Genomic DNA, 27,047 nt, shown 5'->3' with positions numbered 1-27,047 from the left:
GGAAAACACAGAATAAGATACACACATGAAGAGAGAGCTCCACAGACAGAAGAGGACAGGACTTTGATCCTGTGGTCCAGGGAAGAGAGATGAGCCATTCACCTGATAGTTTACAGCTGACCTTGTTAAGAGAATAGAGCAGCTGAGTCTGGAAAGAAACAAGCCCTTCAGCCTCAGAACAGCAGAAGAAGCTGGGCCCTGAGAGCCTTAAGAGGAAGAGAAAGGCTGAACCCTTGCAGATATCACCCACTGTCTTGCTTCAACACATGGCAACAAAGTTCGGTAAGGAAGTAACCTTGAGTTGGACTCTTTAGGGCCTTATACCTGTAAGCTTCTACCCCAAATAAATTACCCTTTATAAAAGCCAACAGATTTCTGGTACTTTGCATTAGCATCCCTTTGGGTTACTAACACAGGCAGAAAGGGTATTTGAGGAAATAATGGCTGAAAATTTCCCAATTCTCATGAGAGCCAGATAAAAAGATTACAAGAAAAGAAAATTACACACCAATCTCTCTTATGAACGTAGATGCAAAAATTCTTATGAACCTGTGGTTGGTGCTAGGGTTGGTGCATACTCAGGGGACTTGAATCTCTGGACTGCCCATGTGCCAGCTGGGCCCTGAGCCTCAGCAGATTTGCGACTCCTACTCTCTGGTTCATTGGACTTACCCAGGTCAGCTAACAGGGAGGTGAAGATGGTCAAACACCACACCAGGGAATCGAGAGTGCCAACAACTGTAAGCAGAGGAATTGCATCCATCATCCAAGAGGGGGAATCTAAGCCCTGTCTTGATCCAGAGGTGGAGAAGACATCACCATCCCAGGGTCCACAGAATGGAGGAATAAAATATGGATTAGAGTGGACTTACTGATATTCTACTATAAAACTATTGTGACTAGTAATAAAAGAAATGGTAGCATTGAGGTGGAGAAAGTGGCCACAGTAGTTGCTGAGGGCAGGGAGAGGGAAGAAGAGATGTGATGTGGGGGCATTTTTGGGACTTTGAGTTGTCCTAAATGATATTTCAGGGTCAGATGCTGGACATTATATATCCTGCCATAACCCACTGAATGTACTGGGGGAGAGTGTGAATTACCGGGTAAACTATTATCTATGTGGTGCAGCAGTGCTCCAAAATGTGTTCACCGAGTGCAATGAGTGTGCCATAATGATGGGGCTGGTTGTTGGTGTGGGAGGAATGGGGTGGGGGTTATATGGGAACCTCTTACATTTTTTGTTTTTTTATGTTTTTTAATGTAACATTCTTTGTGATCTATTAACTTTAATTTAAAAAGTGTAAAAACTAATTCATGTAACTACAAAAGGGAATGCTACAATGAGGAGAACAGAGATGTGAAACATGGCAATGTGTATGAAAAGTGATATATAACTTGAATTTCTTTTCTAGGCTGAAAAGTTGTAGGAATAAAATATGCAACAATGAAAAAACAAACAAACAAAAAACCAAAATACTTGCAAATAGAATCCAACTGCATATTAAAATAATTATATACCACAACGAAGCGGGATTTGTTCCTAGTATGCAAGGGAAGTTCAACACAAGAAAATCAATTAATGCAAAACATCACATTAACAAATTGAAGGGGAAAACCACATGATCATCTAATCAATGCAGAAAATGCATTTGACAAAATCCAGCATCCTTTTTGATAAAAACATGTGAAAAGATAGGAATAAAAGGAAAGTTCCTCAATATGATAAACGGCATATATGAAAAACTCACAGTAACAATGCACTCATTGGGGAAAGGTTGAAAGCTTTCTCTCTAAGATCAGGAACAATATAGGATATTCACTGTTACCACTGTTATTCAACATTGTACTGGAAGTTCTGGTTAGAGCAACCAGACAAGAAAAAAAAGGCATCCACACAGGAAGAGAGAAGGTAAAACTCTCACTAGTTGCAGATAACATGAGCTTATATTTAGAAAATTCTCAAATGTCTGTGACAAACCTACCTGAGCTAGTAAATGAGTTCAGCAAAGTGGCAGGATACAAGATCAACATGCAAATATCAGTCATGTTCTTTACACTACTATTCAACAACCTGAAAGAGAAATCAGGAAAAAAAATTCCATTTACCATAGCAATGAAAAGACTCAAATACCTAGAAATCAATTTAACCAAAGAAAGAAGTACAGGATCTATGTTGAGAAAACTACAAAACAATGCTAAAAGAAATCATGGAAGACCTAAACAAATGGGAAGACATTCCATGTTCATGGACTGAAAGACTAAATGTTGTGAAGATGTCAATCCTACCAAACTGATTTATAGATGCAATACCAATCAAAATTCTAACAGTCTACTTTACAGAAATAGAAAAGGCAATCTCCAAATTTCTTTGGAAGGGAAAGGGCACCTGAATAGTTAAAACCTCCTAAAAAAGGAGAGAAATGTGGGAGAACTCTCACTGCCTGAGCTTGAAATATATTACAAAGCTACAGTGGTCAAAACAGCAAGGTATTACCATAAAGATAGACACATTGATCAGTGAAATAGAATTGACAGTCCAGAAGTAGATCCTCACCTCTACAGCCATGTGGTTTTTGACAAACCTACCAAGTCCATGTTAATGGGACAAAACCTTCTCTTTAACAAATGGTGCTTGGGGAACTGGATATCCATAACCAAAAAATGAAAGAGACCCCCATCTCACTCCCTATACAAAAATCAACTCAAAATGGATCAAACACCTAAATATAAAAGCTAGGACCATAAAACTATCAGAAGAAAATGTAGGGAACCATCTTTAAGATCTTATGGTAGGTGGTAGTTTCTTGGACCTTACTCCAAAAGCTTGAACTTTGATAAATGGGACTTCCTCAAAATTAAATACTTTTTACCTCAAAGGATTATGTCAAAAGGGTGAAAAGGAAGTCAATACAATGGGAGAAAATATTTGGAAATCACATATCTGATAAGGATTTACTATCCATGATATATAAAGAGATGCTACAACTCAACAATAAAAAGACAAATGACCTGATTAATAAATGGAGAGAAGACCTGAATAGACATTTGTACAAAGAAGAAATATAAATGGTGAAAAAACACATGAAAAAATGTTCAACATCACTAGGGATTGGGGAAATGCAAATCAAAGCTACAAAGAGATATCATTTCACACCTATTAGAATGGCCACTATTAAAAAGATGGAAAACTACAAGTGCTGGAGAGGATGTGGAGAGATAAGAACACTTATTCACTGTTGGTGGGAATATAGAATGGTATAGCCACTGTGGAGGACTGTTTGGCAGTTCCTGAAGAAGCTTTACCACGTGACCCAGCAATACCACTTCTGGGTATACATCCAGAAGAACTGAAAGCAGTGACACAGACAGACATCTGTACACCAATTTCATAGAAGCATTATTCATGTTTGCCAAAAGATGGAAACAACTCTGGTGTCCACTGATCGATGAATGGATAAACAAGTTGTGAATACACACGATGGAATATTATGCAGCTGAAGAAGAAATGAAGTCATGAAGCACATGACAACATGGATGAACCTGGAGGACATTATGTTGAGTGAAGCAAGCCAGACACAGAAGGACAAACACCATATGATTGTGCTTTTGTGAACTAAATATATTGTGTAAACTCATGGGAGTTAATAACTAAAATATAGATCACCAGAAAAGAGAATGAATATGGAGAATGGAAAGCTGAGAGTTAATCTGTGTAGACTTGCTAAAAAGGTTGTTCATAGATCTTTGGAAATGAGTAGAAATGGTCGAAGCACATCACAGTGTTGTATCTAGCAGTACTAATATATGGGTATGACAGTGATTGAAAGGGAAAGTCTAAGGTCATGTATATGACTAGAAGGAAAACTAAAAAGTGTAACATGGGACTGTGTAGGACAGTGAAACCTTATGTGAAGTATGAATATGGGTAATATTGCATGTATAAGACTGTCATATCAAACAAAAATACAATGAAAGAAAAATATGGACAGTAGTATATAGTAATATAATAATTTTCCATTAAGTGTTAAAAAAAAGGAAATACAATTAGGTGAAAGAAACTAGACAGCAGGTATTACAAGTTGTTTGACTCTATACAAAATATAAATACAAATAAATTGGAAAGACAAACAGAATAGCAGCTATATATGGCAGGAGAAGCTCAGAGATTGAAGGGTGATTATTACGGGGTAGAGCTGTTTTTTGGTTTGTATTTTATTTTTATCATTATTGGAATAATGGAAATGCTCTAATAATGATTGAAATGATGAATGCACAATTATGTTATTATACCAAGTACCATTGATCGTACACTTTGGATGGATTGTACACTTTGGGTGGATTGAATACTTTATTAATATTTAATATGTTAATATCAATAAAATTGATTTTTTAAAAAAAAGAGTTCAAGGCCTAACCTTGCCACCCTGCGGCTGGCCCTCATTCCTGAGTGGGCGCAGGACTCCTGGGTGGGCCCTGGCCCGGGTGGAGCTCCCCAGAGAGACTCACTTTCCTGGCTCTGGTTTCCAGGCTGTTCCAGCGCATGCCACCTCAGCAGAACGGCAGGAGGGATCGCCTCAGGGCCCCCGCTTTGGGTGATTTATTTGGGGTGGCCTGCTTTAAACCAGAGCAGCCCCCCTTTCTCTGTTGTCTTGCAGCAGAAGCTGGCTTGCACGCCAGGTGCCCGAGCTCGGATCCTTTCAGTTCCCGTCCTCTGGTCAGGGTGGAGGGAGGGCAGTTCCGGGCTTTTCCTGAATTGTTCCTAAGCTTAGTCGGTCACTGACAAACTAAAGAACATTCTTAGGAGACCAACGAGAAGAACGAGCTGCATGCTGGTGCAATATATGGCCCTTTGCACCGCGAGCCCAGGAGGGCCCTGGTGACAGTATTTCTCTGCAGGGTGGCTGCGGTGACTTCTGACCATGCCTGTGTCTGCTGTGGATCCCTCCAATGTCATCCCCCCCACCCCCCCAAAAAAAGCCACAATGCAACAAAACACAGGCCAACGACCCCACCCTCTCCTTCCTAACCTTGGCCTCCAAGGTCTCCCCACCATCTCTGGGCTCCCTCCCTGGCCTCCATTCAGCTGCTTGAATGCACCTGCTGCCTGGGGGGCAGCCTTGCTTCCACCTCCTTCCCCGCTATGCCTCTCCAGATATCAGCTTGGGGGGGGTCATTGTCCCGGACGCCGCCAACCCTAGGCCAGGTGCTGAGTCTTGGCTGGTCACCAGATGGTCTGGAGACTTCCCAGGACACAGGTCAGCCTCGCTCTGGGAGGGCAGTGGGTAGAAGAGCAGCTTGGAGACAGCTGGGGTCATGGTAGACATTCTCCCCAAGTGGCAGCTTTCCGCCTCCCCCCCAAAGGAGATTTTAATAAAATGAACTGTATTTACTTAGTAGCGTGATGTTTACAAAGTGTTTTCACACACTTCTGAGCCTTGTAAATAACCTATGTGGTTACTAGATAAGACTGTAGGACTTGGTCATTAATTACCTCTCTTTACCTCCCTCCTTTGTTTCTTTCTTTTTCTTTCCCTGCCCTGGTTCACAAATACTTTTTCTAAAATAAATCATACCATGCAGGTCTAGGAAAAATTATAATTTTAACCTAAAATAAACACATTAAAATCTTTCACAGCTTTCTGTTACTCTTAATACTTTTTAAAGGGTTTTTTGCTTTGTTTTAGTCAAGAAATTGTGAGCTTACAAAACACAATCATGCATAAGGTACAGAATTCCCACACATCACCCTTCCACCAACACCTTCCATTGTTATAGAACATTTGTTACAGATTATGAAAGAGGATCATCAAAATATTACTTCTACCTATGGACCATAGCTTACATTTGTTATATTTTTTTCATACAACACCTGTGGCAGTTTGATATTATTTATGAATTCCAAAAAGGAATATCTATTATGTTTGTAAACTGATCTGTTCCTCCGGGCAAGATACCCTTTACTTGTATTCGAGTCAGCTGTGATGCCTTTGATTAAATTGTGTTAAGGTTAGGGCTTTGATTCAACCATTTCATTAGAATGTGACTCAGCCCCTTGGTGGGCTGATAAAACAGACTCTCACAAGGAAGTAGATACACAGAGATGTAGATACACAGAGAAGATACACAGAGGATCCTGCAGCCTAGGAAGAGAGATGAGCCTGATAGTCTATAGCTGACCTTGTGAAGAGAACAGAGCAGCTGAGCCCAGAAAGAGATGAGCCCCAGGAAGAGAGACGAGCCTTATGCCAGCCTATAGCTAAGAAGAAGCTGGGACCACGGAGCCTTCAGAGGGAAGAGGAAGGCCGAGCCCTTGCAGACATCACCATCTTGCTTCAACATGTGGCAACAGACTTTGGGTGAGGAAGTGAACTTGAGTTGGACTCTTTAGGGCCTTGTGACTGTAAGCATTTATCCCAAATAAATACCCTTTATAAAAGCCAACAGATTTCTGATACTTTGCATTAGCACCCTTTTGGCTAACTAATACATCCCGCCTATTATTAACATCATACATTTGTATCGAACATTTGTGATAGTTCATGAGCAAATGCTCTCATATTTGTACTGTCAACCACGGTCCAGCACCCGCCACATGGTTCACTGTTATAAAGTCCCATGCCTTGTACAATCCATAAGTGGCAGCTTTTTAATGACATTTAAGACGTACTTATGATAGCTGGAAAATGTGCTTATTAAAAATTTCCTTTCTTAAGCAGCTCTGAGAAATTCAAGTACCTTCCCCAGATCTAGTTGAACTCATTTTCTATTAACCTAATCTTAGTAGTTTACTCTTTGTTCTTAGTTCCTAGAATGACAATAACCAGAATTTCCCAGTTCTTCACCCAGGAAAGTCAGGAATAAGAGAACATCTCAGCAAAATCACAGGGTGGTGCCAGGAGCAGCTGATAGCCCAAGAAATCTGCAGCTTCCCTGAGATAGCAGGCTGTGGCCCAGGACAGCAAACACGAGTTCCGCACACAGGAGCTGACACAAGAGACCTTGTAAAAACACTCCAGAGTCACCACCCACGGGCAGGACTGCATTGCTTGGTCATCACGTGAAGTCCTGAACACTTGTTCCCCCTATAAAAACCCCAGCCCCCCTTCTCACTTTGAACTGCTTTGGGGGCAGATTCCCCCAGTTATTTGCTTGTGTACTTGCAATAAATCACCTTCTCACTGACAGAAAATATTTCTCCTTTGTATCAGGATCGGGCTGGATCGGGCTGGCCCTTCTGTTAGAAATAGCTGTGCTAACGGTAGCACTGTTTGCTGGCATGATGTACATCTTAGTTTAATTCTCACAACAACCATGTGAGGGAGGTGCTTTTGTCTTCCAGTGGAACAGAGCTGACTCGAGGATGTCAACCTACAGGTGTCAATGTTATAAAGGCTTTCAAGGACGGGAGGGGACCGTCCACAGAGGTTTTCAATTGGGGGTGCCTTTTCCAGACACTGTCGCACCCTCCCAGCTTGTCCCTGCCAGGAGTCTTCATTAGCGAGGATGGCACCAGAGCGTGCTCTTCCGCCTCTGCTTTGTGTGTATGTGTATGCGTGTAGAGTGAATAGTGGAGCATCTTCCCATATCAGTACAGAGATCGTCATCTTATCCACTCCAACATCCTTTCTGGGAGGAAGGATTGGAAACAACTCAAATGTCCTTGTAAGGGCAAACACAAATAAAAGTATTAATTTTTTGCGGTGCAAAATGGGGAGACCCCCCCATTTCTTAAGAGCATTTACTTTAGAGAACTCCTAATGGTAAAGACTTTCTCTGCCTCTATAAAATGCATATAAATCAATTAAAAAGCTAAATAAGTCTCCTGCCAGTTTTACAACCCAGGAATATTTTTTTCTCAAAGATCCAGGAGCCATCTCCTTAAATGTCATCATCAAGAAAGCTAGCACCTTTACCTCCCAGTCTCCGCGGGAGGGTGCAGCCTAATTTAGGCACCTGATTCCAAGGTGCAAAACTACCTCCTTTCATAAGGACCTGAGTTTATTTATCCTTTGGATAAAGGTAATTAGCAAACACAGGAGGCTATCCCAGTTACCACGTTGGAGTTTAGGATGAACTAGGTGCGACAAATGGTGCTGTCTGGCCATCTCGTAGAGGAGTAGTTACCACATGTAATAGGTTTTGCCTGCTGACTATATAAAAGGGGGAGATATATTTCTGTCTTCACAGTCTCTAGTGGATTGCCCACCATGAGTGCTGTGGTCTGGTTAATGCTTATTCAAAAACAAAATAGTTTTCTTCCTACTTTTGTGAAGAGGTATTCTGGCTTGGCAGGAGATTTGGTTTTTAATGAGTTTTACCAACATTTTCAAATGTCTTTCTATAGAGAACTGGTTAAATAAATGATGGCACCTTCATACAGTGGAGTACTACACAGCCAAGACAAAGAACTAGAATATTCTGTTTTCACTGTTGATTGAAAAGAGCAAGGCACTCAACAGTTTACTACTTTTTTGGTAAAAAGTGATCTGAGAATGAAGATGCTATATTTGTCTTTGCTGATCTGCACATAAATAATCTCTGAAGGATAAAAAAGAAGAACCAATAAAAGTGGCCATTGTGTGTGTTGAGAAGAATTGGGCAGTTGAGGGAGAGGAGAGGGAAGGAGACCTTTTGCTGTACACCAGTTTTATATTTTCTGACATTGAAAACGTGTGACTGTGCCAAACAATAAACTAAAAAAGGGGTGGGTGGCAAGCAAGCAGATAAAGCAGCTTCAGTCACTAAAGAAAAGAGGTGCCAGGACCAGACATCCTCTAACCCTTGATTCTGTTCCCTTCTGAGCTGGCTTGACCTTTGAACCAACTGGGAACTGTTTATATTGATACACTTTGGGGGTTCATGTTGGGCTGGTCCTTTCAAGGCCGATCTGAGTGCACAAGCAGGGAATGTCTTTATTATAAAAAAGAAGAGCAAAAAGTAAAAGTAACCACCTTCCCCCTCCAGTTGAGAGAAGCGCTTCCAAGGATCTGCAGCGCCCAGTCCCAGGCTGGTGGGACGCTCTCTTTCAGAGGCTGGGGTAGGGCCTTTCCCCCTCCCCTCGCCCCCCAGTCATCTGACTCTGACTCCCAGGCCACTTGCTTTCATGGGTCAGGAGGGGCTGCGTGTGGGGGTGGGCGGGGGTTTGCTTTGCATTTTTAGGTCTCATTCAGTTCCCACTGAGATCAAGTCTTGAAGCTCTGCACCTCCACCCTGCCCTGTGAGGGGTGCCTGGCGCTGTCCCCGCGGCGCTGCAGCCCTAGGCGGGGCAGTGCAGCGTGCACGGGTCAGCTGAGGAGAAGAACCGCCACACGTTGACCAGCGGGAACATGAGCAGCGCCCCCAGCAGCGAGCCCAGCTGCACCGCCGCGCCGCACCACAGGAGGGCGCTGCGGCTCCGGTCGCGCAGGATCACGCCCAGCATCACCTTGACGTAGCTCATAGAGCTGGAGAACAGCACCCACGAGGTCACCTGCGGGGAGGGGCGGGAGAAACGCAGAGTGAAGGGGCCTTGTGGGGTGAGTCCCAGGGGCGAAGGGCACTCAATGACTGACCCAGCATGGGATAACCCTGCAAGACTGAGGGGCCCCGTGAGTCGACCTCCCCAAGGTCAGAGGAGAACGCAGTGGCTCTTCTGGCCCCCGTGATAAAGGAAAGTGCATCAGCATCTGAGTGAGGGCCACATGGTGGGAAGGGTGGGATCTGGAGGAGAGGCTGGACTTGACCTTGTACCAGGCACCTCCCCTCCCCAAGCCCCCACTCCCAAATAAGAACCGCCCCCTTCCTCCTTCCGCCTTGGGGCTTCCTGAAAGAGCAGCCACACAATTTTTGGTCAATAGAAATGGCTCCAACCGGGGGTCTTGGCTCAGCGAGGAGTGGGCAGGGAAGGGAGAGTCGCCCCAAGGTAGATACTCACGATGAGGGCTTCCCCTCCCCAGTGGCCCTGCAGGAGTGGGCAGGGGCTCATCACAGCCATGGCCATGTTGTAGGCCCCAAACCCGGTCCCGAGCATCGCCAGGGCGCCCAGGAACGGCAGAGACCTAGGGCAGAGTGGGGGGTGGTGGGAGATGAGAGCCAGCATCGCCAGGGTTAGAGGTTAGACCCACAGGGAAGTTTCCAGGCCACCTGGCTCAAGTGGGTCAGGGAGGATCCTGAAGGGGGGAGGTCTGGCCTAAGGAACACAGAGAGTTAATGGCAGGAGCTCGGCAAGAGACGCTGCACGGGCTCTGGTGCCAGATGGACCTGAGGTCAAATCCTTCTCCCATTTAAGCTGTGAAACCAGTCCCGAGCGTCAGTTTCCTCACCTGTGAAATGGGAGTCTTGCAGCGCGCTCTAGCCCTCCTGTCCCCTGCCACCTTGGGTGACATTTTCCTTTCTGGCCTCAGCTACCCCGGGGGCTGACTTGGACTTACAGCCATTTGCTTCGATGAGCGTAACTTTACAGATGGCCTTCCCTGAGATCCCATCGTGACCATGGAGGACGCTGTCCTTCATGGGAGGTCCTTGCCCCTTGGCTCTCCCTGACCACACCCTCCACAACAGACTGGTCTGCACCCCGGGGTGAGAATGGAGGGCTCGGCCCTGCCTGCAACATCCTTGGATTCCGTGGCGCTCAGCTCCTGTCATTCTAGCATTCCAAGCTTCTCGGACTCTGCGGATTCGTGGGCTCTTGTCCTGCTTCCCCAGAAATCGCCACTCTCCCTCCAGGGCTTTTAAGCCCCAGGGGAGAAAATCCAGCTTCCGGGCAAACTGACATTTTCTGTCTCACTCTCCAGTCCTCACCCTCTGCTTCCTGGGCTGGGAGAGTGGGTGCGTGCAGGGGGCGTGGGCAGGTCTGAGAGGCCAGCGAGGGCCAGGCAGGGCAGAGGGCTGGATGGGAGGCTCTGGACGACCCCCAGGAAGGCATTTCTCCTACCTGGGGTTTGAAGCCCCTGCCTCGAACCACCAGGATTGCTTATTAAAAATGAAAATGCCAGGTCTCAAGGCTGGCTCAACATGCCAACTTCCCAACTGCCAATTTACTGACATTGCCAGCCATTCTTCTGAGTTTCCAAAGCAGCCAGCCATGGGCTGGAGGCAGAAGAGCAGGGCCAAAATCCTGGGACTTGGCTCAGTTTTCCCACTGCTAAAATGAGAAGCAGAGTAGTAGCCTGTTTCTCCTCCCAGGGCCAGTGACAGTAATGGCCAACACTTATATCCCTGCAGCACAGAGAGGTGAAGTGACTTGTCCGAGATCACACAGCGTATAAGGGGCAGAGCTGGGATTTGAACCTAGGCGGTTGAGCTCCATAAACCACGTTCTTAACCACTACACAGACAACCCGATAGCTTGGAACTCTGGGTTCTAGAAGGAAGTCTTCCCCCAACCAGGGTCGCCAGGGCCAGACCTGTTAGGCAGGAATATGGAGAGCAAGCAGGTGAGCGGGTTGGCCATGGCGCCGAGGGTGGCGGACAGGTGGTAGGCAAGAGGCCCGTAGGACAGGCAGGAGTAGGTCTGCACGGAGGGCAGCACGCCGTTAGTGAGCGCGTTCACGAGCGCCACGAGGACGTAGATGGCGATCAGGTGAGCCCGGGGGCGGGCGCCTGATTCCTGCCCTCCGTGCTGCCGGTCCTTGTCGCCGTCCGCTGGGTCGGGGGGGCCCGGGGCCGACCCTTCCCGTGGCTGGATGGAGTCGAGGGTGGCCTGGGAGGTGCGGAGGTCTTCCGTGGAGGCCTCCCCGTGCCTGCTTTGGCGCTGGAGGACGAAGAAAGCCACCAGGCAGCCGGCCATCATGAAGGAGAGCAGGAGGAAGAAGACGAAGGGCGAGAAGTTCGCAGGCAGGTAGCGGCTTTCCAGGTGGCCCGAGGAGGCTGCAGCCGTCGGGAGACCAGACGGGAGAGTGTCATCAGCTCCCTGGTGGAGACAGAACGCGGACGACAACAGCAATATTGCTAATAGAGGCCCCGCTTAGTATTCATAGAGAGTCGAAGAATGTTGTACCAATAACGTCATTATCGTAGCTGCTGGCCGGGATCACCGGCACTTTGCACGCACCAGCTTGTGCAGTGGGGACCCCCATCCCTCAGTTTCGAGGGAGCCGAAGTGGCAGAATGGGTCGTCCCTCACCTGAGTGTCCCGGGCACCATGTGGTGAGGCCAGACCACCTGATCCTGCCTGGGAATCTGTACCTTCACCACACTACCTGTCAGGGGCAGCACCTGTGAACGTGTCTGGGTGGGGAGTGCTGGCCGGGGACAGCTCAGCAGTCCAGCCCCACCCAGGTGGGGCTCGATCAGGCCAGTTCTTTTTTGAGGGATGCCATATATCTAGATTTTTACTGTGAAATTTTAAAAAGAAAATTTAGCATCGCCAACTAATTCAAACCCTTAAAAAAATGCGTGCAGGCTGAATGTGGCCCATGGCCACTTGTATATGCAGTTAGTATGCATATACATACTATATGATACACATGTCTGTATGATACCAGATGTGTGTAAACTGTCCAGTATCTGGTGAAAAAAGCTTGGAGTTTTAACAGTGTGAAGTATTGAAGCAATGTCTGAAGTCTGTGGTTTCCAGGTTGGCTATACATTAGTATCACCTGGTAAATTTCGAAAAATACAAGTTCACAATCCCTTCTCAGCAATTCTGAAATCCCCAAACCTCTGAAAATGCAAATGCTTTTCATGACTTAGTTGTCAGCAGCACTGGACTGAACTGATGTGAGGCTAGCGTGGCTCTCGCTTGCTCCCTGTGTGGAGGCTGGTGTGACTGGGGCAGCAGCATCGCTGTGCCAGCTGGCTGGACCGAAAGTGCTGCTGCAGACCTGGAAAGGCGTGTTCTCAATTCTGAAAATGCCAAATTCCAAAGCACCTTGACCCCAAGGATTTCAGGTAAGGGCGATCTCAGAGATTCGCATTTAATTGTTCTGGCTGTGTGTGTGTGTGTGTGTGTGTGTGTGTGTGTGTGTGGAGGGAGGGCATTGGTAGGTTGTAGACACTCCCCCAGGTGATCTAAAGTGCAGCCAGGTCAAGAACACCAGCCCACCCAATGTCTAGGAAACACAAGCATGATCTGTGGTCAAACACAGAGTGATGCAATGGCTCTGGGCCACACTGGGTACCTGGGAGATGCTGTTCTTCCCGGAGGTCACAGGGCTTGGGGTGGTGCCTGATGGTGTAGTGACATTGACACAAGTGGTGAGACCTGAGCCCTGGGCAAGAGCCACCAGGGCGGGCAGGAGGCCACTGAGCCCTTCGCCCACAAAGAAGGTGGTGAGGTAGTGGGTGGGCAGCTGGCTCATGAAGGGCAGAAAGGTGACTGAAGAGGTACAGTCCACCAGGGCCAGGAGGAAGGTGAGAACCATGAAGGCAATGCTGTGCAGGCCACCCTGCACCCAGGAGGTCTTGTTCCACAGGAAGGCGAAGAGGGTGCAGGTGACAGTGCCCACACCCAGCACGGCGAAGATGATGGGCACGTCGGAAAGGCACCCAGGTCGGAAGTGATGGAGCAGGGTGACCAGGAGGGGGCCGACGTTGGCCAGCTGGATGAGCACGGTGAGGTAGGAGGGCAGGAACCAGCCCTCGGGCAGCTCCATCACCAGCAGGGGCACCTCCACCCAGAGCCCGTTGATGGTCACCCAGGAGCCCATCCCAAAGGCGCTGACCAGCAGGTGGGTCAGGAAGGCCATGGTGTTGTCTGCCCTGGACCAGAGGCCACCACCTCCTCGGATGAGCCTGCAGTGGGGCAGATGGAGAAGATACCAGGTGAGTAATTTCCAGGACACAGCCTAGCAAGAGATTAGGCCTTAGGCCCAGGATTTTCTCTCATCTTCCCCTCTCCGTGAACAAGCTGGCTTTTCATAGGAGAAAACATGGGCACATTCCCTTATCTCTAACCTCCATGTGGGGAGAGCCTTGCTAACCTTGACTCATAAACCCAGAGGCAACAAAAGAAACATTTGATACATTTAACTATAAAAACTAAAACAAAAATAAGCAAACCGAAAATGTGCACAGTAGAAAATGCCAACAGCAAAGTCAAAAGACAGATGATAACCTGGGGACAAGCATTTGCAGTGTAAATCACAGACAAAGGCTGATATGTAAAGAGTTCCTAGAAATTGAGAACAGAAAGACCAACAACCAATGAGAAAGAGGGGAAAGGAGATGAAGGTGTAGAGAAAACCACAATAATCTATTATAACTTTGAATCTCAATAGCCAATGCCAATTACAGTAACTCTAGGGGGCCATTTCCAGGATCCCAAAGCCAAAGGTTGCCTGGCCTAGACAAAGTGACCCATGGACCTCTTGTGCAAAGTTATTATTCATTGTGGTCTTGTTGGCAATAGCAAATACACTTATCAATGGAAGGACGGTGGTTGACACAGTGTTCTCTTCTGCTTGCATTTGTTCTTTTTTTTGTTTTTTGTTAAAGACTTATTTATTTATTTCTCTCCCTTCCCCCCACCTTCTCGCCCGCCCTGGTTGTCTGTTCTCTGTGTCTTTTTGCTGTGTCTTCTTCTTTGTCCGCTTCTGTTGTTGTTGTTGTTTTTAAAATATTTATTTATTTATTTAATTCCCCCCCTCCCCCAGTTGTCTGTTCTCTGTGTCTATTTGCTGCGTCTTGTTTCTTTGTCCACTTCTGTTGTTGTCAGCGGCACGGGAAGTGTGGGCGGCGCCATTCTTGGGCAGGCTGCACTTTCTTTCGCACTGAGTGACTTTCCTTATGGGGCGCACTCCTTGCGCGTGGGGCTCCCCTACGTGGGGGACACCCCTGCATGGCACGGCACTCCTTGCGCGCATCAGCACTGCGCATGGGCCAGCTGCACACGGGTCAAGGAGGCCCGGGGTTTGAACCGTGGACCTCCCATGTGGTAGACGGACGCCCTAACCACTGGGCCAAGTTTGCTTCCCTTCTGCTCGCATTTGTATAACTCGACTCTTGAAGAACACATAGGAAGTGGTGGAGGCCTGTGGTGCATTGGTATATATCTTTTATATAGTTTTGATTTGTGAACCATGTGAACATGTGAAAAAACAGTTACCTGAAATCAGTTTCAATCTGCCCTTTTCTCCTGAAATTATAGAACTCCCTAGCTGCACAGGCCCCTGGAGATCACCTCTTCCACCCTCCACCGCAAACCATTTGGCCACCTGTGTGCCGCCTTCCCAATGACCATCCAATCCCTGTGCTATAATGGACTCTTCTGTCTCACCTCGGTCTTGACAAAATTACCGAGGGGTCAGGAGTGAGGGCTCAGGAGCCAGCTGCTTGGTTCAAACCCTGTTCTGCCACTCACCAGCTGTGTTGCCTTGGGCAAGTGACTCTGCCACTCTGTGCTTGTTTCCTAACCTGTAAAATGGAGCTATGATGAGAGAATTGACCTCATGGCTTGTCATGAGATGTCATGGTGCTCGTGAGTCCATGTCGTTTCAAATACTGCCTGGCGTGCAGTGGACACTGCCGAAGGATTAGCCGTTATTATCATAAACTGTCACGTGAAAATTAATACTGACTATTAAAACTGAAAAAGGCAAGAAGTGCCCCTTGGGGTACTGTGTGAAATCACCAGGGTCGCAGGCATCATTTCGGGGAGAAAGGCCAATTGGACTGAATCCCCTCCTTCAACCCGCAGGAAACGGGGTCCAGAGACTCTCCCGAGGCTGGGAGTTGGGTTTGTAGCCCCCGGCCCTGGCCCAGCTCAGCTCGTGCCGTCTGTCTTGAACTCGGCTCTGCTTCTGGAACAGACAGGCGCATCCCTTTTGGCTGAGCCTCGCCCAGAAAACCCCGGCATTCCTGCAGTTTCCCTCTCCGTGGTCCCCAAGTCCAGAACTGACCCTCAGGCCCAACTCCCTCCTGCCGTCCCTGGACCCCTCAGGTGCCTCTGGGCTCCGGCCGCCACCTCCCCTTCCTCACCAGGGAGCGAGCGGGAGCGGAGCACAGTCAGGTCTGCTTCCTCCTGGCTGGGGGCCCTTGGGTGTGTCTCAGGCTCCTTCTCTCACCTCGGGAGCCCGCTGACTAATAGCCCGGAACAGGCCTGGCTCTGGGTGTGCCGAGAACCCCAGAAGGGACACTCCCAGGCCATTGTAATGCCCGCTCCCCCCCACCTGTGCCCCATTCCCACCTTGGAGTACCATCTCCCATCCTCTGTTTATATCCTAAGCTTCTTGCCAGATCCTCGCCTCCCCTTCCAGGTGTCCTCACCTGGGCTATCATGGATTTATGGGATCCATTCCTAGTTTTCCAGGCGTGACTGAAGCTCTTTGAGAGCTGGGGCTGCCTCGGAAGCTGGCATTTTGAAGGCAGAAGGGCTGATAGTGATGGACTAGTTTGGGGCGACCCCCGGCTGAGGCCAGGCAGCAGGTGTGTTATTTGGGTTTGCTCAGGGAAGGCAGTTGGCCCCTGGAACCGGCAAGCCAGGAGATGTCGGCATACAGAACCCAGAATTTCTGGTTGCTCCTTTCTGGCTTCATCCTTTGGAAGTTTGGCCACACAGGCCCATCTCTTTACCTGATGGTACCTGCCTGCCCCTACCTGGTCCCCGCAGGCATTTGAGTTTGCAACCCCTGCCCAAGCCCAGCTGTTATTTCCAAGAGGAAGAAGTGGCTGGCCCAGGGTCCCACGCTAGCTGGGGGCAAAGCAGAGGCTGGAGTCCAGGTCTCGGGCCTCTCAGGCCAGGACTCTGTGCCCTGCCTCTGGCCACCTTAGCGCTGTCCCGCAGCAGCAGGGCCTCTGGAGCCAGACGGCCTGGATTCAAATCCCCCCTTCAACCCTGACAAGCTGAGCTTAACCTTCGGTGCCTCCGATTCCTTTCCCCCAATCTCCTAGTACCAACACCACAGGATTGTTAGGATGATGGACATGCAAAGGGCTCGAACACTGCCCGACACATAGCAAGTGCTCGATTCAAGGAAACTCATTAGTATAAGATTCGTATTTCAGCAAACACATCAGTTGTGTTGGGAATATGCAAATACCCTGAACGCACTTCTGATACCACAACACAAACATTTCCTGATGGCGACAGTTTGTCACCACTTCCTCCTAATCAACAAGTGGTTATTAAGCACCTACTGTGCTTGATGCTGTGAGGAGTGCAAGACACTGTAAAGGGGGCTCCAAAAAAAGAGTGCAAGGAAGAGCAGTGTGGCCTGCAGACCCCAGGTGCAAAGAGGGGAGCTCTGGGGGGAGGGGCAGCTGGGACCGTGTCCCCCAGGGGGGCCTCCTGCCCTGCCTCTGCCCAGGCAGGGAGCTCAACAGCCGCCGAGAGGGAATCCTCCCTCCCTGGATCGCAGCGGCATGGAGGGGAGGGGAGCTGTTTAACTGGCCAGGGGCGTTGGCACAGGTTCTCATCTTCCCATGGTACTGTCCAAGAAAACCCAGAAACAAGAGGTAGCTGCCCACCCTAGCTTGAGAATCTGGATCAAGCGGGCAAAATCCCGCTGAAAAAAGCTGCCCCTTCCCCATCAGTTCATGCTGATCTCTGCCTATTATTTGGTGAAACAATACAGATGGAAAAAAGTAGGCAATTGTATGATTTTCTGAGGGCAGTGACAGCTAGCTGCCCCCCAATAACCATTCTCTACCACCCAATGAAAGGATGACGCTTCCCGGACTCCCTCATAGATGGGCATGACCAGGCGACCAAGCGCTGGCCGAAGATGTCATGAGCGACATCGAGACGTTTCCTTAAAGGTGAGCGAGCACGCCTTCCTGCTGCGCCAAGCACAGGTTTCCACGGTGAGGGATGGGGTGGGGTAGAAGGAAACCAGCCCTTCCTGGGACCTTGCACAGAACTATTTTTGTTTGCTTGTTTAATGCTCTTGTTTAAATTGTAAATAAACTTTTATCTTGTGTAAGCCATGCTTATCTTATATACAAGTATACGAAGATATATTTTCAAGGATGTTTATTGACCAATTATAGTAACCCAAAACTAATTAATGCATTTACCTCTTGCTCTATATCCTGCTCAGAAACTCCGGTCCTTTTCCAAGAACCAATACGTAATAAAATTAGTTGTGTAGATACATCTAAGGAAAGAAACACCAAAAGGTTATGAGTAAATCATCTTGGGGGGAGAGGCAAAGGTCTTCTAGAGAAATGCAAACAAACAAACAACAACAAAAATAAAACCAGAGTGAAAGAAAGAGGTCTTGATAAAGCATTTGGTGTCAAAAGGATAAAGTGAGACCCAGAGACATTTCACACTGATAATGACCATAATCCATAATGGAGTTAGAATTGCTGTAAATATTCATGTCTGCGTAACATCCCCCCAAACAGCCTCGGGCGTGCTGGATGGACAGAAGGAGAGCACGGTGGTGGGGCATGGACTCCTCCTTCCAGGCCTCGCCAGCTGAAGCCGGGGCAAAATAAACAAGGATATGGAGGAGATGATAAACGATGTACCTAATAAAGAGGAACAAGTACATAATTAAAGGGAGGAGGCAAATTTGCAAAAGATGGTTACCCTTATCATCTGAAAAGCTATTAAGCTAATGAGAGTTCAGCAAGATGGCCAGACACACGGTAGCTTTCCTGCATTGCAAAGTAAAGTAAGATTTGCTATTATTGGGCAAGCATCCTGGGAGGCGGGGGGTGGGGAATAAAGCTGGATCACTTCTCACAACAACAGAAAATCAATTCTAGCTGGCTCAAATCATTTTGAAAATTAAAAACAAAATAAAAATACCCAAAGAATATTTTTATAATCCAGGGGAGAAGTCTTTTTGTGGTTTTAATGGTATGGTTTACAATCCAGAAACAGTCAAGGAGGAGACAAACAGGATGACAAAGGATCGTGTCCTGAAAGACTGATGGGCGACTCCAAGAAACACGGGGTGGGGGCGGCAGTGGCCGTGGGCTCAAGGGTCACAGGAATAAAGCGAAACCCACTGCAACCCACAAACACCAGCTGGCAAAAGCAAGAAAAGAAACACAGCCTCATTCAGAATAAATGAAAATGAAAACAAATGAGATGCGGCTGGAAACACCGAAAAAAAAAAAAAAAAGGAATTCTGGTGTTGCAGTTCTGGAGTGGGAGCACCACCTCTGTGGAGGGCAGGGGGCAGCCTCCCACTGCGAGAGCCTGTCCTGCAGGAGCCCTGGCCCACGTGCGCCAAGATTCGGATGTCTGCTCTCCGATTGTAAGAGAAAAGTCTTGGAACTGCTACACGTTCATCAGCAGGGCTGCTTGACTACCCACCGTCCAGCCATTGACACGGGGGCAAAACCGTGTGTGCTGATATGAAATTAGCTCTAAGATATTAAGTGATAAAATGCAAAGTACAACCTCATATGAGCGTTTTGGAATAGATATGTACATCCCACCCTACCTACTTTAGACATATACCCCTGGAGAGCACATCACACATGGCAATAAGACTTGTTATTATTGGGTCATTGTGGCAGTTGGATATTCTGAATTCCAAAGAGCAGATATTTGATCATGCTTGTAAACTGGTCTGTTCTTCTTACCTTTGATTGTATTAGATTCAGCTGAGATGACTTTGATTAAATTATGTTACGATTAGGGCTTTGATTCGATCATGTATTAGGGTGTGCAGGGTTGAGTGCCTGCTCCCTTGGTTGGCTGATAAAACAGACTCTTACACAGAAAAACAGACACACAGAGAAGAACACCACGGAGGAAGAAGAAAGCTCATTAGACAGGCAGAGTTCCCAGGAAGAGAGATGAGCCTGAGAGTCTACAGGTGACCTTGTGAAGCGAGCAGAGCAGCTGAGCCTGGAAAGAAATGCGCCTCAAGTAGAGAGACAAGCCTTATGCCAGCCTACAGCTGAGACAGGAAGAAGCTGGGACCGTGGACCCTTAAGAGGGAGAAGGAAGGCTGAGCCCTGCAGATGCCATCCACCATCTGGCATCAACACATGGGAACAGACTTCGGGTGAGAAGGTACCTCTTATGGTATCTTGAGCTGGACTCTTTAGGGCCTTGTGACTGTAAGCTTCTACCCCAAATACCCTTTATAAAAGCCAACAGAGTTCTGGTACTTTGCATCCGCACCCCTTTTGGCTGACTAATACAGTCATCATTCAGGGGAAAAGATAATTCATCATATGTTATGAATTACCATGGGACCCCAGGCAGTCAGGGGCCTTCTCTGAGACCTGGAATTAAAGACTTAACTCTTCACTTTACATCTTTTTGTAGGATGTACAGAATCTCTGAAGGAGTTGCCTGTTCTTGGTCTCCATTCTCTTCACATTGTCTCTCTTTTCTTTCAGGAGGCATCAGGAACCGAACTCAGGACCTTCCATGTGGGAGACAGGAGCTCAACTGCCTGAGCCACACTCTCTCCCCAATTGTTTGTTTTTGCTTGTTGTCTGCTCACTGTTTTGCTCGTTTTTGCTTATTGCTTGCTTGTTGTCTTGCTCTTTGTCTGCTCGTTGTTTGTTTGTCTTCTTTGGGGGCACCGGAAATGAACCTGGGACCTCCCACACCTCCCATGTGGGAGGGAGGCGCTCAACTGCTTGAGCCACACCCACTGCCCCACACCGTCTCTCTCTTTTTTTTTTTAAAGATTTATTTATTTATTTAATTCCCCCCCTCCCCTGGTTGTCTGTTCTTGGTGTCTATTTGCTGCGTCTTGTTTCTTTGTCCCCTTCTGTTGTCGTCAGCGGCACGGGAAGTGTGGGCGGCGCCATTCCTGGGCAGGCTGCTTCTTTCTTTTCACGCTGGGCGGCTTTTCCTCACGGGCGCACTCCTTGCACGTGGGGCTCCCCCACGCGGGGGACACCCTTGCGTGGCAGGGCACTCCTTGCGCGTGTCAGCGCTGCGCATGGCCAGCTCCACACGGGTCAAGGAGGCCCGGGATTTGAACCGCGGACCTCCCATATGGTAGACGGACGCCCTAACCACTGGGCCAAAGTCCGTTTCCCCCACACCGTCTCTTGAACGCTTCCACCTGCCCCTCATCCTGGACTGCTCTTGTCCAGTCTCCAGGTGTCAAGTCCGAGTGACTATCCAGGCCTGTCCCCTCCCACCAGCAGCGGCCACTGCAGCTGTGGGCTGCTAACATTTTCCTGAAGTGCCCATGGGTCCCCTCTTTCCTCCCCGTGTCCCCCCTCACCCGCCTCAAGGGCTTGGGCTGCAGCATGTCCATCGCACGACTCCCCTGACCTCTGACTCGTGCCCTCGCCGCCTGTTCAGGCTCCCTGTCTGGAGGTCTATGGGGCACCTCTAACCCACCATGCCCAGAGCCTCCTGAGTCTTCCGGGCCCTGAATCTGCACCACGTGCAGCCAATCCCGTCCTCCCCGAAGTGGCAGCGCCATCCTCCCAAAGTCAGGGTGCGGCCCTTGACCCCCGTCTCTCTCTCTCACCTGAGGGCAGCAAATCTTATAGTATCTTTAAAACAAAGCCAGAACCTGCCCACTTCCAGGGTGCTGCAGGCTCCCCTTGCCGCCCCCAGGCACAGGCCACTCGCATGCTCTCCTGGGCTGCTGCCTCCTCCCCGCCACTCCCTCTCCAGCCTCTCCCCTCCTAAGTCCATTCTTCAAGCCTGAGCCAGGCCATGTCCCTCCTCTGCTGAAAGCCACCCCAGTCCAGGCAGATGACCCTGCCCGGGCCGTGTCCTCGCCGTGGGACGCGGTCACCAGCAGCCCTCCCTCGGGCGGCCGTAAGAGTCCACTTGGGTAATTGGGACACGTGGACCTGTGCCTGGCACAGGGTGAGCGCTCATGAAATACCAGTTGGTTATAACATTTGAAATCCTTTGGGAGCAGGTGACAAAGGTGAGCACAGGTGACAAAAGGTGAGCTCCCCAGCCAGGAAATGGGGAAGGACTTGGATGACATTTCAGCCTCAGGCGTGAGAAACAGCATGCACCTTGACGAGGCCCGTGCGCTGTCCATTCACTTACACAGAGGTGGTGGGAGAAGCACAGCGCTGGGAGGTCAGGGGGTGCATGCTGGGCCATGCTCACCAGGCCCTGCTTACTGTCCACTGGGGATGGACAAAATATTTGTTTTTTAAAAATGAGAAATACAAATAGGCTATAAGGGTAGACATTTGGGGGTAATGGTGGGCATGGGGATTCCCCTGAGGTGGGGCCCTGAGCCTACAGCTGAGGACTGAAGGAGGAGAAGGTGTGAGCTGTGTGAAGCCCTGGGGGGAGAACATGCCAGGCAAAGGGGGTAGCAAGTGCAAAGGTCCTGGGGCAAAAATGAGCTTGGGCCAGTGTGGCTGGAGCAGAGGGCTTGATGGGGAGACGGCGGCAGATGGGACATGCACGTAGTTTGCATTTCATTTTACATGCACCAAGTCCTGTGCACTAAAGCCCTGAGCACCCCAGCCCCCTAGAGCTGAGTTCTCTGGGTTCCAATCCTGACGCCACCATATCTGGGTAATTTGAGGCAAGGTCTGCGGGTCTGTTTTGGTCCCTGGAAAGCGGCTGAGGGGTTGGTCCACTTGCCCACCTCCTCTCCCCTGCCCTGGCCCGCTTCCAGCCAGCCACACCGAACGACCTCTTGCTCCCAGAAAGTGCCCCGCACTCCTGGACTGGGGCACGGGGAGGACTGGCTGACAATGGGGGGCAGGGGCGTCCTAGACAGAGGGAAGCACGTGAGCCGAGCACTGGCTTAGAGTGGCCGGACCTGAGTGTGCTGTGGGTACTTTGGAAAAAAATAAAGCAAAAAATGGCTTACCAGTATTTTCTATTTTTTTCTCCAGTGACCTTGCAGACCTTGTTCATTCCTTTACCAATATTTATTGGGCACCTGCTATGTGCAGAACAACAATCCCTGCTCCTGAGAATGTGCAGGAAGCAGACACTAAGCAAACTGAAAACCGGAAATAAAAAGCCAGCCCGTGGTAAGGGCTGTGGGGGAGAGGGAGGCAGTGGAGCGGGCATTCAGGAAGGCTGTGGCGTGAGCCTGTGTGGGGAAGGAGGGGCACAGGGGCCAGAACAGCAAGTGCAAAGGCCCTGGGGTGGGACTGCACCCGCCGTGGCCCAGGAAAAGCGCTGGGTGTTGGAGGAACAGCTGGTGTGGCCACAGCAGCAGGAGTGAGGGGCAGCGGGGAAGAGGTAGGTCAGAGGACGCAGGGGCAGGTCACAGGAGTGAGGGCTAGCCCTGCATGCCCAGGGGCAGGGGGAGGTTTTCTGAGCTTCCCCTGAGCCAAAGGCTCCATTGCTGGAGGCTCTGACTGAGTCAGGCTCTGGTTTGCTGTTTGACAGGGTTGTTGGTGGGTGAGGAGTAGGAGCGGTGGGGGCTGACGCAGGAGTGATACCGGATGGCCAGCCAGGAAGCTGGTGTGGTAATCCAGGCAGAAAGATAACAACAGCTGCCATTTTAGGGGCAGCAACACTGCTTAGCCTGCCAGGCCCAGGCCTGACACACAATATCCTTGAATCCTCTCAGTAGCCCTGAGGCAGGCATTATGCATATCCCCGTTTTACCGAGGAGAAAACTAAGGCTCAGAGAGGGCAAGTGATTTGCCCCAGGTCACACAGCTGCTGAGCTAGGAGCTGAGACTTGAACCCAGGTTTGCCTGACTGCAGACCCAGCCGGAGAAGAGGCTGCCAGGCCAAGCTAAGCAGGGGCCCTTTCCACTGGCCTCCACCCTCCCCAGCACCCAGCATTTATCTGGGAAGTGGGAAATGGACTATGGGCCCAGGAGAACCCAAGAGAGACTCTGAGACCAACTGCTTCCCAAGGTCCCAGGGCCCCCTCTAGGACTGCAGAAACCAGAATCCCAAGGCTTTGATGAGAAATGAGACAAGGCTTTCCCAAAAAGGCTGGGAGAACTACGGAGGAGCCAGAGGCCAGCCCCAGGCACAGGAGTCCTTTTCCTTTTCTTGCACCAAAAGCTGAAAGAAACGGGGTCCCAGGCCCCAAGGATGAGGGTGGAGGGAGTGAGGTGGGGAGGGAGTGGACCATGGGCTCTGGGCAGGGCCGGTGCACCCTCGATGTGTGGGCTAGGCCATGTCCACCCCGACGGGCAGCAGGTGCCCTGTCCCACTGCACCTGGCTGTCCCCTGCCCTCTGCTCTGTGCCCTGCAGGGTGGTGGCGCAGGAGTTGACGGGCATCTGGCTGTCGCGCTCTCCCACTGGAGTGCAGCCTCCATGCGAGCAGGCCCTGCCTTTCCCCTTTGTGCCCGGATGGCTGTCTGGTTTGCCAAGAGCTGGGTTGGCCCTTGGCACCGTGGCCACAGCTGGCAGGCACAGAGCTCCGCGGGCCAGACCGCAAGGAGCCTGCCTGGGCCATCCCCTCCGCCCCCAGGCCGAGTGGGCTGGGGCGGCCCTGGGCAGAGCCAGCTGGCGGCCTGCGCACTGGCCACACCCGCTCCTGGGCAAGGGCCTGAGTCATTGTCTCAGGTTCCAGGTTTCTGGAGAACTTGGCCCAGAGTCCTTGGTGAGGTTCCCACCAGGGCATGATGGGGGTGGCCCAGAGAGGGGCAAAAATCCCAGAGGGAGAGATGGGGTGATAGGGGAGAAAGAGAGGCAGAGAAAACTCAGAGTAGAAGGAGAAGCGAGCAAGAAAGAGAGACTGATGGAGATGGGGAAAAAAAGAGAAACTGAGGCAGGGGAGGCAGGGATAGGACAGGAGGCAGCGGAGCGGTGGGGATACAGGCGGTGGGCTCCCCTCACTGCTCAGTCCATGCTTACCAAGACCTTGGTCACTGACCCCATCACACAGATGTGGGGAAACCGAGGCCCAGAGAGGAGCCAGTGCGTGCCCAGCCCTGCCTGGCCCCGTCTCAGGCCGACACAGCCACCCAGGCCTGCGCCCACCGGCCGTGAGACCTCAGCCAGCTGCTCGTCCTCCCTGGGCCTCGGCGCCATCCGGGTCAGCGTCTGCAGATGCCCCGGCGGGTGGCCTGGGCTGCCAGGGAGGACACAAGGAGCTGGCGGGAGCCCAGGCTGGCCACGGGAATGGGGCGTCCTCGTCCTCCTTGCCCTCTCTGCCAGGCCTGGACGGCACAGCCTCCCTCAGGCTGACCTTGGGGCACGGTCTCCCTCGGGCCGGGTTCTTCTCCCCCCAGTGCTGGTCCCCAAACCCTGCAGCAGGCTGGGGGGGGGGTCCAGCCGCGCCCTGGCAGGAGTAGCCGTCTGGACACCAGGATGGCATGGAGACTCAGCTGGGCAGGGGCCAGCTGGGGCGCGGGATTTGGCCGAGAGGCCGGGGGGAGGGATCTGGAGTCCCCCCGGGGAAATCGGCCTGTCCCAACCCCAACCCGACGGGCTGGCCACCTCCCACCCCGCCTCCCTCCCCGGCCCAGCCCCCCAAACTAGGGGAAAGGCTGGGCCGCCCGCGGCTCCACACAAGCGTGACCCCCTCCCTCCCTGATACCTGCGGCTGAGCCTGGGCTCCTCCACCTCGCTACCTGCTGGTCCTGTTCCCGGGAGGCTCTGCCAGGGAGGGCCGAGGCAGCCAGTTAGTACCGGCCTGCCCTCCCCTTACCTGGGGGAGGGGGGAAGGGGCGGGGCTCGGCGCCCCCAGGAGCCTACTGTGTGCCCGGGATCTGTCCACCAGCCGGGCTGGGGGAGGGCCACCTGCTAGGGCAGTAACAGCAGGCGGCTCACATTGTTTAGCCTTGAGCTGCCAAGAGATTTTAGGAGGGTTGACCCCAGAGGTCAAAAGACCTGCCCAGCCAGTTGGCTCCGGCCCCGCCAGGGCACTCTGCCCCACCCTTGGGCCGTCATCATCCTTTCACACAGGAATAGGCTCCCTGGCCCTCTTCTTGGCTCAAATGCTGGCCCTTAATTAGGCCACTTTCGGGTAATTCCAGGGGAAATCATCCCGGTGGGCGGTGTGTGCCGTGTGCTGACTCTGGGCCAGAACTGCTCTTGGGCTCGACACACACGCACACATTTAATCATCTCGACAGCTGTGGGGAGATGTTCTTATTCCCATTTACAGATGAGGAATCTGAGACTCAGAGAAGTCAAGAGTCTAGTGTGGGGTCACACAGCTTGCATGTCTTGGCTCCAGTACTCTCTTAGCTACTCCCACAAACAGTACTAGTTAATATCTGATTACTCTTCCAACAATCCTATCAGGCAAGTTCAAGTTTCCTCCTGCACTTTACAGAGAGGTTAAGTGCCTTGCTCAAGGTGTATAGCAGGGAAGTGCAGGGCCAGCAGTCCCGGGCAGGGGGACCGTGGGTGGGAGAGGTGGGAGGTGGGAGGTTGTACCTGAAGCTCGCTCTGAGAGGACAATAGCCGGGTAGAGCAAGATGTGTGAGGCTAGAGGTGGGCCTGGTGCCAGGTGGGCCTCTTTTACGTGGGGTTACATTATCCAGCTGCATCAGGATTGGCTCAGCTGGCCCCGGTTGCTGGGTGCATATCTTTTGCCATCTAGAGCGACGCTGCAAGGAACATTATGCCAATCTGTCATTTTGTCCATGTGCAGAAAACCTGAGGGGTCAATATCTAGCAGTGAAACTACAACATGCTAGGAAGAGCTCACCCGGGGCCCTTCAAACGAGCCACATCAGGGACCACGTGTTTCCCACAAACAAATCACACTGTGCTCTCAAACCCATAGACTCTTCTGGAAGGTCACAGTGTCACTCACATTTGTCCTCCCAGAGATTGGCTAATCTGCGCCTGTGCCCTCAAGGCCGACACAGGAGCGCACACACCTTAGGGCAGATCCTGAGCGGCTCTGTGCCTGTGCGGATTGGGGGAGGAAGGTGCCACGCAGTTACCAAGAGCAGCCACCAGGGGCGCAGGGAGCCCCAAGCTCTGGAGGTGAGCCTTTTTAAAAGGGCATCTGGTGGCTTAGGACCTTCTTTGCACAAGGGTACAATGTAGGGCCTAAATGCCAGGGTGAGAAAAAGGGAGTGGAAAAGGAGATACAGGAGGAGAGGAGGCTTCTGAGGGTGCCTCAGACCAGCTGGGGCCAGGGTTCCCCCCACAAGGGATCCCAGCATGATGTAACCCTCCCCCCCTCACCCCTCATCAAAGCAAACGAGTTCTCACTTGAGAATTGAGCTCAAGAGCCCAGAACAAAAGAGGGAAAAAAGGCTGCAGGATAAGTATGTATGATACGATTCTCTTAGTATCTTTTAAAATCCCCATAAATAGAGTCTATATATT

The 27,047-nt window shown here is 50.6% G+C and overlaps 1 protein-coding gene across 3 annotated transcripts in view; it reads right to left on the bottom strand.

The window, feature by feature from the left end:
* Nucleotides 1-7,027: 7,027 nt before the first annotated feature.
* The window catches only part of SLC52A3 (solute carrier family 52 member 3), a 38,320-nt gene continuing 18,300 nt past the window's right edge, over nucleotides 7,028-27,047 (bottom strand). The window contains exons 2-6 of one of the 3 annotated variants that reach the window (XM_004463981.4): nucleotides 17,935-18,014; nucleotides 13,101-13,713; nucleotides 11,385-11,890; nucleotides 9,914-10,037; nucleotides 7,028-9,469 (exon numbers count right to left, since the gene is read on the bottom strand). In XM_004463981.4, coding sequence (XP_004464038.1) covers nucleotides 9,257-9,469; nucleotides 9,914-10,037; nucleotides 11,385-11,890; nucleotides 13,101-13,667 — 1,410 coding nt within the window. In that variant the 5' untranslated portion in view covers nucleotides 13,668-13,713; nucleotides 17,935-18,014 and the 3' untranslated portion in view covers nucleotides 7,028-9,256. Of the gene's footprint in view, nucleotides 10,038-11,384; nucleotides 11,891-13,100; nucleotides 13,714-17,934; nucleotides 18,015-25,296; nucleotides 25,343-27,047 lie in introns of those variants that run through there. The other 2 variants (XM_012527380.4, XM_058286835.1) reach the window with 2 other exon arrangements.

This window comes from Dasypus novemcinctus, chromosome 24 (assembly GCF_030445035.2).
Source record: "Dasypus novemcinctus isolate mDasNov1 chromosome 24, mDasNov1.1.hap2, whole genome shotgun sequence".
Taxonomy (NCBI): Eukaryota; Metazoa; Chordata; class Mammalia; order Cingulata; family Dasypodidae; genus Dasypus; species Dasypus novemcinctus.
This window is presented reverse-complemented; position numbering and strand designations above follow the sequence as displayed.